Consider the following 15941-nt stretch of genomic DNA (forward strand, 5'->3'; position numbering starts at 1 on the left):
AACGATTGATGCACGATTATCGTCAGGTATGTATATATCTTTGTTTCAAATAATTATATATATGTACCTTTATTGATATTTTATCTCTCTTGTTATTAAAAATTATATTTTATTTTTTTCACACGATTTTATATTTGGTTATTTTTTTTGACAATAAATGTGAAAAAATATATGTGATTTTATATTTCTGGAAACTATTTTGTTCATCTTCATACTTATAAATGTCATTTTTTCACATCATTTTTTATCTATTTATTATATCGCCTTCGTAAAATTTTCGAATTATTTTCTATAATTATTACCTATACAATTAAAATTATATTTTATATAACTGACAATAAATTTGAATCAGCGCATGTCTATCATATTATATTGTGATTAATAATCAAGTCTTTGATCTTCACTCAATTTTCCTCTTGTAATTATATTATATATATAATATTATTTTTATTTTAAATATATATATTTAATATTGTGTAAAATATTAACTGCTCCCAGATATATTAGGCAAAATTCTTTATTGATTACATTTTACAGTTACATCTTTTACTGAGTCGTGATAATCTGAAAAAGTTCGGTATCTCGTGAAATAAAACGCCAAGCGCGGGAATTAGATGTATGCATTATTATAATAAGTTATTTTAATTTTATACGGCAAATATATATAATATATACGTTTGTGTTCTTAATAAAATCACAAAATTCACATAAATATATGTCACGTTACACGCTATAAGGGGACTTGTTAACTTGTGTCAGTGTAGATGTATGTGTATATACGCACTTCATAATCGTTTCTACGATTGAGTGTCGACGATGCCGCGGGAACGATATACATGTATATGTGTATATGTATATATATATATATATATATAAAGATTTCTATACTATAATATACGGGATAAAAACATCGTAAGAAACTAATACGTCGAATTATTTCTCGTCATCAATGGAATCACGTGGACGCCGCTCCACTTGATATCCGAATATTAAATCTTTCGCGTTTCCCTCAAATATTCGGTAAATATGCAATAACGGAGCACCGTCGCAATCTTTTTCATTTACATCGCCGAACGAATCGTTATTTTTTTTTGTCATGCAATATTTTGTAAATGCGCATGTTCTTTGCAGGCTTTAAATTCGATTCATCGTTTCGACGTCGAAGACAGAAAGGACGACAGGTTTCAACGGAGCTTCCAGATACGTCCGATTCGTGGACATCTCGACCGAATGTATATGAGAGAACGAGAAGATGGTAAGTCATAGAAAGTTACATCTAAACTGCACGTAATATTCATGGAGGAAAGAAACATTTTAATTCACCCAAAAATAATTTTAATATAAAAATCATTAAATGCAGCTTAGGAATTTTTAAAATTAATAGTAATGATAAATTTAGCTAGTAATGTGTGTGCATATAAAGCTTTTTCAGTTTAAAACAAAAAATTTTATAAATTTTCAAAATCATAAAAAATATTCAAACTATAATAATATAATTTTTATAAAATAAGTGATTTGAAAAAAAATGTTTTAATAGAGTATAGAAGAAGATATACATTTTTAGATATTTCAATATTTTCTGTTAAATTTCTATAACGAACGAAAAATTATACGCTCTCCTTTACATGATACAATATATATACTACCCACTACTTTTGATTTCCTCTATGAAAATTCTTTTTACATATTACATATAAATTACACTGCATGTTAAACATTGAACATTAAATGGAGAATTTTATGGTACTTGGACATCTATCAATTCGCTCGCAAATTCTGTCGATCATTTTATTTGCACGATATTGTAATTGATCGTGATGTTCGGCGTTTTCGTAATTTATTTTATCATACGGCTAGAACTGTCTCAAGTACTTATCATTAACACACGACAAGGCAATATGTCCACGAATCGTTTTCAAAAGTGAATCACGAGAATGACAGGGACGGCGTGTCAATGGTACTTTATCGATCCCAAAAACTTTCCGGCACGAAATAGTCCCTTTCAGCCGCATGTCTAAAAGCCATTTTAAGTCAGCATTTTCCAAAATGCGATATTTTGCTTCCCAGGGGTAAAAGCTATAGGGAAAAACTCTCAGATAGTCATGACTAGTCGAGTAATAGAGTATAAAAAAAGTACTATGATAAATATTTCCGTATTCTATCTCATGAAAAAGAGAAAATAAGATTGCTCACGTAAGTAGAAAAATTCGTGGAAAATTCACGAATTTTTTCTTTATTTATTCATTAATTTTTAAGGAATGAAATTGAAACTTTGTAAATCATTGCTTAAGGTAAGTGAAAAACGACAGAATACGGACGTCGATTTTCTCGGCTGGTATTATATTAGTTAATTAGTTAATCACTATGTTGTCGGGATGTTGGTATATAAGTACAATACATTTACAGAAAGAGACAAGAGAATATTCTCGGCCGACTCTGAGGCTGGTGTCGCATTGTTGTTTTTTTCTTTTTTTTTCATTTGACTTACATATACAGGTACGGATATATATTATATATAACATCGATTTGTGTGAAATCGCCTAATCGCTAGGCTATGGTCCGCAATGTATTCGTCAGTGCTCAGATACGCGCCAAATATACCGGTTCATCTCTCTGGCGGTTTGAATTAACATAAGGCGCGTATCTGGCAATCAGCGTCCTAAACCTAAATCTATAGGTAATTCGTGCACGAGACATCCCTTGCGTCTTCAATCGTCCCCTATCGGCCATGATGTTATCCCCGAACTTCAGGCGGATTTTGTGGACGTAAATTTTGCTGATTAATCATGCATACTATGCAGAACGAGGACGATGACAATTATGATAATTATTACATAATTACCGACAGCTATAAATATAATTATATGTACGATTGAAACAACACCTAACGGTGTTTACATTTATTACGAATAATTACGATATTTTATCCCATTCTGATTATACACACACATACCCAAGTAACTCTTTATAATCTAGATTAGTGAAAGTCTTTGTTGTACAAAATCGAATTAATATCTATAGAGAGTATTATTTTATATGGTTATATTTATTTTTCAAAAAGAGAAACACGCATACGTGCATGAAATTAAAAATATATATTCAGCTAATTTGAAACTTTAGCTACAGAGTATTGAAAATCCATTATAGTTAATGTAATCGCAACAGATTCATATTAACTCTTTCAAACTGGATTATCGCAAAATATCAATTTATTATATGAAATTGTTATATGAGATTCTCGATTTACGGAGAAATATTCACTACATTCGTTGCTTTATTTTGCAAAATATGATTATTAACTATAGGATAGCTAACTTGAAATGATTTTACTCGACGGAAATAATATATAAAATATATATAGAATAATTCTATAGAATACTAAACTGTACGGAATCGCGGATTATATTTATAAAGTCAATCATCTCTTTATTGTTTGAAATATCTTCTACAATTTTTACTGAACTGAAAACTGTTCAGTAACTATTACATTTCTTCAAAGAACGCTTATATTAATAATATTATTCGTGGTATGTATTATATACATACAATGAACACTCAACAATTCTTTTGCAAAAATTAGAAAAATTATTTCGGATTGTATAATTAAATTGACTCAGTCTGTATAAAATTACAAGGAAAAATCAGAAGAGGATATTCGCGTTCAATTGGTAAAACATCATCGTCCTGCGTACGTAAAATGCTTATTTCCCGAGATAAAAAACCGTGCGAAACGATATCGCGATGCAAGGGTCATCATGCGTGGCAATTATATTTTTTTTGTTGTCGTACCTTGATGTGCGGCACTTTGCCGGGATATCCTCTGGTAGGGAAGTCGATAAAAAGGATACATCGAGTACATACACACACACACACACACACACACACACACACGCACATACATACACAATGTTCGTACACAATTTCGCTGAAACGTGATCGTCCGCGTTGCGATCGTCCTCGTTAAAATCGTGCGTTTCAAGATGGACGGAAAAATCATCGTTTACGATTATCTTGTCGAGTGCTTCGCTTCCCAAACGCATCGTTATCCCTGTTTCTTTGCCAAATGTTTTTTTTTTACATTAAGATGTTATTTTTCATATGTTCCCATTAATTACAATAATATTAATAGCATCACTGGCATAAAAATTGATTTATTAATTTGAAATTAATACACTGTCTCGCCCGGATTTATACGACACCTTTCCTTCATTTGTAATATGCAAGTGTATACAATTTTATAATCTTAATTTTATAATTGTCATTTATATCGATATATTTGGAGATTTTAATTAAAACCATTTAGCAGTATCTATTAATCTTCAAAACAATAGAGAATAATAAAGCACAGACCAATCGTGAGGAAAACGAACGATTGAGAACGAGGGCTAGTGATAAACGAAAATTGTTCTCGATTATTGTTTCTCCTACGGATGAGCGATCCTACGTTTAATAATTGCTTTTTCTATTAAAATTCACAAGGCAATTGCCTCTTATATAAAAACCCATTACATTTCTTCTGATTAAATCTCCATTTAAATTCGTACGACACCGAAAATTGTTTCGGGATGACATATTTTATCATGCTCATATATTTTCATAGAGCGTTCAGCATTTTTTATCAAAACGAGCTGAATCGATGTGAGGTTTAAAGTTGACTTGGACAAAAGAATTATCTTTCATGTAAGTATTACAGATTTTGTTTCGTCTTTGACAAATGTAGAGAAAAAATATATATAATCGTAATTATAAACATTTGCGCTGTTAAATATATCTCCATAAATAATTTTTAATTTTCAAATTACGCGATTCTTAAAAAGATCCAGTAAAAGTAATTTTATGTATTATATCTAATTCATGAATTAATGTATTCTCATTTCTTTTTCACTCCAGTATCTCTTTTTTCACCACCACATTTTTTTCCCTAAATCCCTTAATTGTCCTCGGAGCGATTCAGCTCGCTTTCATCAGACGTACTCTTGTACAAATCATTCGACGTCTTATCGTACATCGCTACGCGATAACGGTGCGACGAAAGTTACATGCTTATACACGCGTGCAGGTATATATTGATGCAAGTGAACATCGCTGACCTCGTGTAATCACTGGCAATTTAACGACGACGGTCGCGTAAATATCTCTCGGCGATATCTCACGGCGAACCGGCGCATATATATCTCAAGTGATATCCTAGCGTGTGCCCAAGGTCGACTTTTAACAATCAGTCATGCGCATTTTGGACATATTAACTCGAATAATCGCGCACTTCGTTAAAAACGAAGCGTGCTCTTATATACTTATATACTTATATAAAGCCCCGCGCACACCGTGGTCTCGCTATCGCGCATTTTCACAAAAGCGCGATTTTCCCTTCTTCGCGGTCGTAACTGAGAGGATTTAATTCTCCTCGATTCCAAGAAAATATTAAAGAGGAAACGTATTTGAATATTTCTACATCTAGCATCATTTAATATAAGATATTCCGCACAATTCGCGCTTTGCTTCAAATTATTTTTTATTCGCTCCTTGCTACGCGAGTATATACATTGTATTATCGGAAAATAATTAAAAAAGAATTATATATATATGTATATTGATTTTTTAACTTTCTCCTTATTCAAGCAATTGTTTCTTAATTGATTTAATCATGCTAATTTAATCACCTAATCTAATCATGTTGAGAGTGAGATTCAAAAGAATCTCCTATATTTCATAGTGATACGTAACTCACGTTCCCGCTTTGAAGCACTCATAATATCACGTATCTAGATAATAAATCGTCGTTGAAATCGCGCGACGCGCATTTAACGAATTTTCGTCGTACACATCGACTCGCTTCAGCGCTTCGCTCATATATGCTCTTTAATTATCTCCTTTATTACACCGATCCTTTTTTTCCCCCGTTTAAATGCCATCTCGCAAATTCTCGTACGCTCTATTCTATTATTGCTTCACAATATTGTAATTTGCCCATCAATGCAACATTATAACAATTTATTAGAGTGTCATTTTGCCTTCGGCAATTTATCGTGAATATTCCATGCTATATTTTGTCACTATATACTCGCGTCACGGCTCAAGTACAAAGGTATTAACTCGATGGTGTAAGAATGACTATATCCTTCAAAGCTATCTAACATAATACCGATATTAAACGATTAAGCCGTGTCGGATTTAATGCCGATATCGATTAATGACCGGGTCGGTAGTTGCGACACCATCGGCATTTTCCATCAGAAATTTGTAATAGCATTGACGAAATCCGGTGACAACACAAAACACGTATTAATCGATCGACATGCAGTGTCGCGGACGTTACGTAAAATCTCGCGAATCCGCGCTTTGAAAATTCCAACAATAAATCCTCCTCAAATGCTTCTCCCTTTTCGAGTGATCGCTGTGCAGACTGACTTTACAGTCGCAAAAATTTATATCGTTACATTAAATTATACAATCGCGAATATGGTTTCAAAAGTTAAAAGAATTTATTTAACTACACGCATCGGTCAGGAATTCATACCACGTTACACGATTTTTTTTTTTTTGTAGATTTATAATCTAATTTAGATGTGTCAATTATTCAAACGAGTTACCGTGCAAAAAAAATAGAAAAAATAAAAATAAAATAAAAAATAAATTTATTCGCGAATGCAGCGCTTTTTGCGTATAAGCAACTGTAATTCGACCGCGGAAAACTTTAAATGTATAAATAACGGTAAATAACACGAAACTTTTTCCCTCTCAATCGAGTCGAGGAAACTAACTTTCTTTTGTATTTCCGTTTTTATCGGGCCGAGGAACCGCGATGACTTATCGCTCGTTCGTCATAGAAAAGCGCGATAAAAATCGCAGGTCGCAGGCGAGAGAAAATAAGTAAAACTCGACTATGTGAAAAGCCAAATATAAAACCGCATCTGAAATGTGCGAATAAACGCGAACGGACATCAAGATAAACGCGAAAAGTAGCGTAGGAAGGAAATGTATGTATACGTGTGTTATCGCGCGCGAGTTCTCTCGCATTTTTTTTTTTTTTTTTTTTTTTTTTTTACAAAAATAAATATATAAGTATATCTATCGCGTGCGTCGCTCTCGTGCGCGGGGCTTCGAATTAATAAGGTGTACATGCTATTTGATCCACTCACCGTCTCTTAATACACGACGATATCCCAATGGCAAATTGCAATCAATAGTCTCGGGTAACGTGCCACGGTTCTCTTCTCTGCTCTGCGAGAGAGAAAATGAAGGAGAGAGAGAGAGAGAGAGAGAGAGGGAAGGAAGGGAAAGGAAAGAGAGAGACGTACGTATGTCCTAAATCGACAATCCGAGTTCGCTAACGAGCTATCGTGTGTCAATCGTAAATTGTACGCACACTACACGTAAGCACGTTAATACATTGCTAGCGGGCAGAAATTGGAACCAATGTTACTTCGATGAATAATTAGCTTCTCGTGCAAGACCCGCGGCAAAATGTGTCTCGCATCAACTATTGCGTTCTCATTATCGCGCGTAAACATGGAAACCATTTTACTCCGATTGCATACACTGCGTCAAAAATTGAATCTCAATCGCTGAGATATATTGGGTCAATTTCGACGAGGTTTAATCCCTGACGAAGCAAAGCTCCTGATATATCAAGGAACTCTCGAGCACTTCACCTTTAAATTGGCGGGATAAAATCAGTCTACGAGAATACGAGATAAACAATCTGTCGCCGTATAAAATTTACGCGCATACATAAATTGCGAATATTATAACTTTGTAAGGACGTACGTACGTCTCTAAATTCGCTGCAAGTTGCTAGGATTCTATCAAGGATCGATGAATCGGTATATATTGATTCTCACCAAGCTCCAATTTAAATCCAATACAATTAGTCAATGTATTCAGATAAGCTTCTTGATATCTTATCCCTGTTGATCGATACAGAGTAATAATTTATATTAAAACGCGTTTCTCTTTGTATCTTGGCAAAAAGATACTTAAGCGTTAAGGGATTAAGGTCAGTGCGCGATTGAACAAATTCCGCGACGTGCAACGTCGGTCGGAAAATCTCGCTGTATATATGTGAAATTCTCATATTTGCATTTTTAAACGAGAGAGGTAAAAAATTGCCAAGTAAAGAATATATGTTCTTTACTTAAGAAAAATATATATATATCGTTCTTTTATATATGTATATATATTGTTTTATATTTTATATTATACATATATGTAAATATATAAAAGAGAGCGAGTAAAACGCGGATTTTCTAAAAGATTTAGCTTTCTCTCTCTCTCTCTCTCTCTCTTTCTCTTTTATAATCATAATAATGTAAAAAAGATACTCTGTATCACCATTATAATGTAATATCTCAAATACGTGTCTTTGACATAAATATTTGATTTTCGAAATATAAAATAATATCTTGTATTTTACACCGTTTTAAATTGCCCAAAGAGCAATTGGCATTTTAAACCATATTTTTGATAAATTCTTCCGTGTTTGAAATACATTTTTCAATATTTGGACTACCTCTTCGCAACCACATCTGCGATAAATATTTTTTTTTCGATGCCATTGTGTTTTGCATTCTTTTTCCGATAAAACATGAGTCATTGGGGAAAAAAATATACATATCCCGTCGAACGATGTCGCATGATAACGATGATGCTCGTCGATTACTACGTTGAATATTAATTACGATTATTACACAACTACAAGCTAAAAAGATCCCATTGTAAAGCTCCGTGAGATTAATAAGTTTCGAATAACCTAATTGATAATACGATGCCATCGATCGCCATTCTCTTAAATTCGCTCTGGTGTTGGCAAGCGAACGGCCAGAGTTGTCAATAGGAAACGAATATAAGAACGTTATCGATTTCTCCAATTATCACGACGATTCTAGAAGAGGACTCGAACGCGATATATATTACGCTATTATATAAACTGTGCCCGAGTCTCTCACGCGAGATAACGCGCTCATATTAAATTATTTAACTCGCCCCCAAGTTTGCCGCCTTACTTGATATTCCTATATGCCCGTTAAATTGTCGAGAAGTTGGCGATGGTGCACTATCACACCCCGCCATCGAAGAAGGGATTCTAAAGTTCGCGATTTTTATTTTAACAAGAGATCCTTTAACTATATGAATCGAAACTCTTTAGCATTATTCGACTTCGGTTTCTTTCGCAATATTATTATCGAAGATAATATTTCATATTTTTATTACTAACACTATTGCAAACTTTTCGGAATTATGATATATTTATCTGCTTTTCAATGACTGAACGTATTTAATGAAAGATACTAGAAACTATCTAACTTTAAAAGTTTTAAGAAAATAATATCGATATTGAAAAAAAAAAAAAAAAAAGAGAAAGAAACTTCATTTTTCCTCGCTTTAAATAACTGATCTTTCGACTGTGTTTGCAAACATGTCTCCAATTGTTAATTTACATGTTAATATATGTTAAACGAAATACGCACTTTGTGCTCAGTTCAAAATAACACCGCAGAAATTGCGCGTCTAACTAAACCATGAGCAAGGAAGTTATCCGCGAATTTCACGTGTCAAAAGTTACAAACGACCGTCTGCCAGTCAGTGAGAGAACAAAGACGATCGGCAAATTGGCCCCAATTCCCCGGTGTCGATGGCGACATGAACATCGGTTTTCTTTTTCGACTATCGATCGACCGACTTTCGATAATCGTTCGGACGCAATTGAATAAAACAATTTCGTAACAGTTGCTTTTGCAATATCGCGTACACATCGAATGAAGGAAATATTTAACTTCAACCTTAGAGGCGACAATGCTAATAAATTGTTAATATTTTACGTTATTATTCATCGGCTTCAAATCATTTTATTGTTAATTAATCGGTATTTAAAAGAGATAAATGTCTCGCGGACGTCCACAAAAAGTCTTTAATGAAAAATTTCTGCAATATCGTGTTCTGAATAAACATTCGTAGATACACAACTTTATGTAATATTCTTTTCATTGCATCGCAAATACGTTATTGTGAAAAGTTTCTATTTTCGGCGCGATAGTTTCGTAGTGGTCAAGCTGGAAAATGGAGCAGAAGTTTGTAGCGTCCGAATTTCTCGCAACTATAGTCCGCAAACGCTTTTCAGTACGCTTTTGCACGAGCAGGTAAAATTACTGATAACAATATAGTTATCAATTTGATGATTGTAATATTGGGTTGCACTTTGAAATTCCGTATCTTTAATTTTCTATAGGAAATCTGAAGAAATAGCCTTTGCGGAAAGATTTACTTATAAAAACATTTCTTGTTAATTACTTATTTTTGAAAAAATTCAGAGAAACGTTTTTTTATAAAGTGAGTTTCAAATATATATTAAAATTTAATTAGCAAGTAATGCAATAATATATATGAATTTATAAGTTGTTTAAATTTTGGTAACTAAAATTTAGCAAAAAGAAGAGAAATTGCATGAATTCTTAGAGAGAATCATCTATATCTTGATTATAATAATTATTGTTAATGCAATTGAATTTAAATCAATTCAAATAACATTATTTTACATAAATATATTTTTTAATATATTAAACAGAAAAACAATATTGAAATTTTTTAGCATTCTAATGCAACAAAGTAGAAAGTATTAAACTGTTTTATAATTATATCATGATTATTTTTTTGTATTATGTTTATATTATCATTATTTGTACTATAAAGTTTAATTTTTTCATACTATTTCGTTACGTCAATTTAACAGTTTATTTCTGAATTATGTGTAATGTATGGTACATGTGTGCATGGAAGTGTATAATAATTTTCAGCGATCGTAATTTACACATCGCAGAAAAAATATTATCATTAAATATTTAAAAATATATTAAATATATATTTTATAAGGAGAATAATGAAAAAAGACATTGAAAAAGAAGAAATCCGTTTCCTTTTATATTGCGCGTTTTATCATTTGTAGAACGATAAAAAATATGCGACATAAAAATAAATTTGTACAAGTTAAAAATCCAATAGAAGTATGAAAAAATATTACACGTAATATAAATTTACTCAATTATAGATACTAAAAAATTCATTGTTCTTCGCAATAACAGTCAAGTTACGTTTTATAAGAAGAATAATTCAAATCGAAATTATATTTCTGAACGCGACTTTACTACGCTCGATTTCTCTCTTACAATAAACCTGCGACATCAAGTGAATTCAATGATCTTGTTTCGTTCGTGTTCTTTTGTGAAAACGTTTTTCTACGAGTTATTTTCAGCAAAACTTTTAAGCTCTTGTATTATGTGTTAGCGTACATGTATGTCTACGTGTACAGAATCAAAGGGCTTGGAAAGGAGTGAAGGAGAGGTAAAGAGGGAAATGTATAGGATAGAAGTAGAAAGAGATCGGATTCAGAATAATATATTGTAAATTGAAAGAGCTAAAGAATGCACACAAACACACGTGCTAATCGAGTATTCGCAAGATTGTAAAATAGAGCGTAGTGAATCATGCAGTTGCGAGAATTCCAACGCGACGGATTACGCGACATATATATGCAGCTCGCTGACAAGGCGCACCTTCTCGTATCTTCGTGTAATTTAGCTAATTGAGGTGGGCAAACATGGGGCAGGCATGACGCCAGAGGATTCACCCATGATGCAGAAAAGTATTATTATTTTGCAAATTATTTTGCATATTGCGTTTGACTGAACCGTATAGAAGCATTAAAAATAAAACAGAATAATTAATGCACAATGTTTTTATCTGCTAGAATATCAGTTTCGTTTTAGTGATGATATTATATGTGATATTAAACTTTTTATTTTTTTTTACAACACATATAAGCTCTAATATCAGTATTACCGGATTTTTTCTTTGTTTAATTAATTAAAATCTTTATGTTTTCTGGGAATTTTTAATTTTTTCCATCTAACATATAAATTAAAAATGTATATAATAGAGTAAGAGATACAATATAATTATTATTATATAATTATTATTATAAATAATTATTATATAATTTATATATATCATATATAATTATTATATAATTATTATTATAAATAATTAGATATCTGTCGAAATCTGTTGGTAATTGGGAAAAAAATCGCGATCTTAAATACGTATTGTGCGATGTGTATCGGTGGTCCAAAATCCAATATTTCTCACACGAGCCGTCATACACACGAAACGTTAATGGAACTGATGGTATCCGTGTGACAGTCTTCCGGTTGGAAGACGAATCTCTCGTTTTCGAATTCCGTTCACGACACGCGTGCTCGCAGGCGTGGGGCGACATATTCCGGTAGCTAACGTTCCGAGTTCCGACGTCGTTCGGCATCGGAACTTGGAACGAGCATCGAGATCGTTAGGAAATTAATTGCTTGTCACGTGAGAGACGACCTTTTGCAGCGGCGTAGATTCGATTTCGCCCGCTGACGTCATCGCGTTACACCTTTGCGTTTCATTATTGCCGGTATCGGGATACTCTTTAATTCAGGGAAATCGCAACGTGCGGTCGGGCGAACCACGTATCTTTCGCATATTTCACGACGCGTAAACATCGTTCAACCATATTCGACATATAGTTGCGCGCTTTCGTATCTCGCGATCGATCACCTAATATATCGAAAAAATGACGTGCATATCCGTATAATTTAAATTCTTATAAAAATATAATAAAAGGAACATGTTTTTGATTACACGAATAAATAACATTTTTTACATGACGCATCCTTACGCGCATATTTTATATATTAAATATGAAATATTCTCATTCGCGGATTTATTAAAAGATTAAAAGATTTCCGGTTATACGACATGTAGATCAACATATACATGTTTTCGCTTATGTTGTTGCATTTGATCTCATATCCCTTAGATCGCTTTGATAACGAGCAAATCTTTCCGGATCTGTAATTCTGGTTAAAATTGGATTCGTTCTTATACATGCTAATTCCTTTAACCCAAATACACGATAATCAGAGATATGTTCAATATTCCTTTAATGGCTGCCGGTCGTTAACCGGTAAAAAAAATTGTAAGAGGGTACTTCAATAGTTTGAAATAAGCAAGAAGCTTACGGTAGAATAAATATAGAATTGAATTCGAAATGAATAATCATATTTGTTTAATAAATGGAATAGAGAAAACGTTAATAAATATATATATATAACTGCTAAAATGTTTTGATTAAATTCAAATGGAGCAATAATCTTAATATTCAATTACATTTTATTAACTATGCAACTACATTGTTGAGTGTAGGGATTTTTACAATTATACTATAAAATTGTGAATGCAGGGGACTTAAAAAAATTTCATGTACAGTATTTAGAAAATATAAAAATGAAATATTCATTATATTTCTTCAATATGCTACGTAGATTTAAAATATATAATAAATTAAATATAAATAAATTTATTTCATATGCATTGCAGCGATAAAAAGCGCTGATAAATTATCTACTAGACTATCATATATTCAAGAATCCTTATTTTTGCAAAAAGAAATTAAATAATTTCTTTGAAGTTTTAAATTTCCAATCTATTTTTATTTTATCTTTTTTGGTTTAATTTAAAACTAGAGTTTCTTGCTGAATATTTAACTTTGAACTATTCTCCAATTTAACAGTAGAACGTGTCGTGATTCTTTGCTCAATATCGCCGTATTATCAGCAAGAAAGATTTGAGAATCACTGCCTTGGCGAAGGATTAGGAGCCGCGCAATGGGAAGCTATCTCTCTATCCCGTATTGCTATCTATTCCGGAATTTGCCTACATCGGATTTCAGTCAAGATTGTTGAGCGCGAAAAGGTCAACAAACCATTGCTGGCAAAATCGTCGATTTCTGCTTCGGTTAAATCGGAAAATTCGATCTCTCGCGTATACAAAATTAAAATGCGCATATATCAAGGCGAACGTAATCGCATTCGCGTTTTTTTTATCAATGCGTTCAAAAAGCATAGCAAAGCAATTTCGTACCAGCGCACCTTTACCCGGCAAATTTTTCTTATTTTGCACCGTTACTTTTGACGGTTGCTTGCATTTATGCCGCAACAAAGAAAAGCTACCATTTTGGTGTTTCCTCGCGATAAGAATCGATGCGATTCCCTTCCTATAATGATCTCGGGATTATATGCGCGATCGATAACGAGTCCATTCGTAATAATCTACGCTGATTGTTGCCTTCGGTGTCGCCTTTCACTTTATTTTACGGATATTTTATTTTACGACCCTTTCTCGCGCGCGAACCTACCTCTCTTCACGGTAACGACGCTTTTCTCGCAGAATACGCGCTTAGAACACAATCCCCTGTGGCCTATATTTACATTTTACGGTAATCACAAAGATTGTACACTTACCAGACTTCGGGACGTTTTCTCACTGAGCCTCAGAATTTATAACAGCTGTGAAAAGTTCAATAAAAGAGAGAGAGAGAGAGAGAGAGAGAGACAGAGAATTTCTTTTAAAAATTTGATTAAATCACAAAAAATCTAATTGTAAGTATCATACACACAGAGAGTTTTCTCTTGAAATTTACCCTGAAAATTATAGTACTCGTGGTATATTGGAATATATGATATTGGAAGAATTTTATAAGAGTTTCTCAGATTAATATTTAAACAATAGCACGATAAAAGTATTAATACCTACCACGATATATAATAATAAGATGTAAAATATGTTCGATTAATTTTACTGTGTACATAATAAAAATGATTATGTGTACACATTAATATTTTTATTGTGATAAATATATTATTCAGAGAAATTGTTATAAAATTCTTGTTCCACGATTAAGTAAATTCTAAGAGAAAATTCTCTCTGCGTGTGGTTTTCAGAGCGTAATCAGAACCTAATAGAAACATGACGGTATAATGCAAAATAAGATATTCCAATCCCAGGATTTCTACAGTGAATGCGTCTATGTATAAAGTCACGAGAAGGGAATAAAAATAACGTTTCTAAATTGATTTCGCTAAATCAAACCCCGCACATGCTTCGTTTCACAGAAGCAACAAAAGATTACCTCGTCCACAGAGGTCTAACACAACAGAGAGACGACGTTGAGAAACGCGGCCGGAAAGGTCGCTACAAAGCGATACGCACGTGTTTCCTCTTCTCTCCCGCGAAGTCGAGAATATCGAGCGGTCGATATCTGTCCTCTTCCTCGACAAGAGTCGGCCTCGTTGACTATACCCTCGCACTCTCGAAGACATAATGCTCGAAGCGTAAGACGTTTTCAATGGAAGTCTGCTGCAGCTCGCCAGACCCGGATCATATTCCTCTGGCCCGAAACTATCTCGGCCCGATCCTCGAGCTTTTACAGAACGTGAAGGTTCTCGCAGCTCTTCGACTTGCTGTCGCGCGCCCAGACCTTGTCCAGCAGATTGCGCACTTTCAGGCTGGTGCTGGTCCGACTGCCCCGATACTTCTTAGGCGAGTTGTTCTCCGAGCACGAGCCCAGCGGCGACTTGCTGCGATTTTTCCGCGATCTTTTCCGAAACATTTCCCTGGTCCTCTCGGGGTTCTCGAGCTTCAGACGAATTTGCGTGAGCAGGCCGACCAACAGCTCGTCGACGTTGTGATTGATCCCGACGGATGTCTCGATGAACTTGCAATCGTAAGACGTCGCCATGGATTTGCCCTCTGTAACGTGAAAATCGATTACATTCAAAATGACATCGCGCATTCCGAAAATTTCATTCACGCGAACGTGCGCGCGATTTATCTCAATTTTAAATTTGAATGCCTCGAATCACATCGTGCATTCTTGTCATTTTTCAATAGGTATATAAGTAAATTGAATTACAAAACGTCAACGGTATAATCTCTCTAAAATGTTCTGCACTATATGTTTTTTTTTTTAGAACACTGTTACTTGATTGAACAAATTAAGACACGAATTTGTGATGTTTAACGTATAGTATAATTATACGTGAATGCACTTTAAAATCAATTAAAGAGAG

At 33.5% G+C, this 15941-nt stretch overlaps 1 protein-coding gene across 1 annotated transcript in view; it reads right to left on the reverse strand.

The window, feature by feature from the left end:
• Positions 1-501: 501 nt before the first annotated feature.
• LOC114929175 (uncharacterized) overlaps positions 502-15941 on the reverse strand; it is a 37691-nt gene continuing 22251 nt past the window's right edge. The window contains 1 exon segment of the mRNA XM_085480195.1: positions 502-15621. Coding sequence (XP_085336321.1) covers positions 15296-15621 — 326 coding nt within the window. The 3' untranslated portion in view covers positions 502-15295.

Source organism: Nylanderia fulva, unplaced genomic scaffold (genome assembly GCF_048542155.1).
Source record: "Nylanderia fulva isolate GAGA-0341 unplaced genomic scaffold, ASM4854215v1 Scaffold14, whole genome shotgun sequence".
Classification (NCBI taxonomy): domain Eukaryota; kingdom Metazoa; phylum Arthropoda; class Insecta; order Hymenoptera; family Formicidae; genus Nylanderia; species Nylanderia fulva.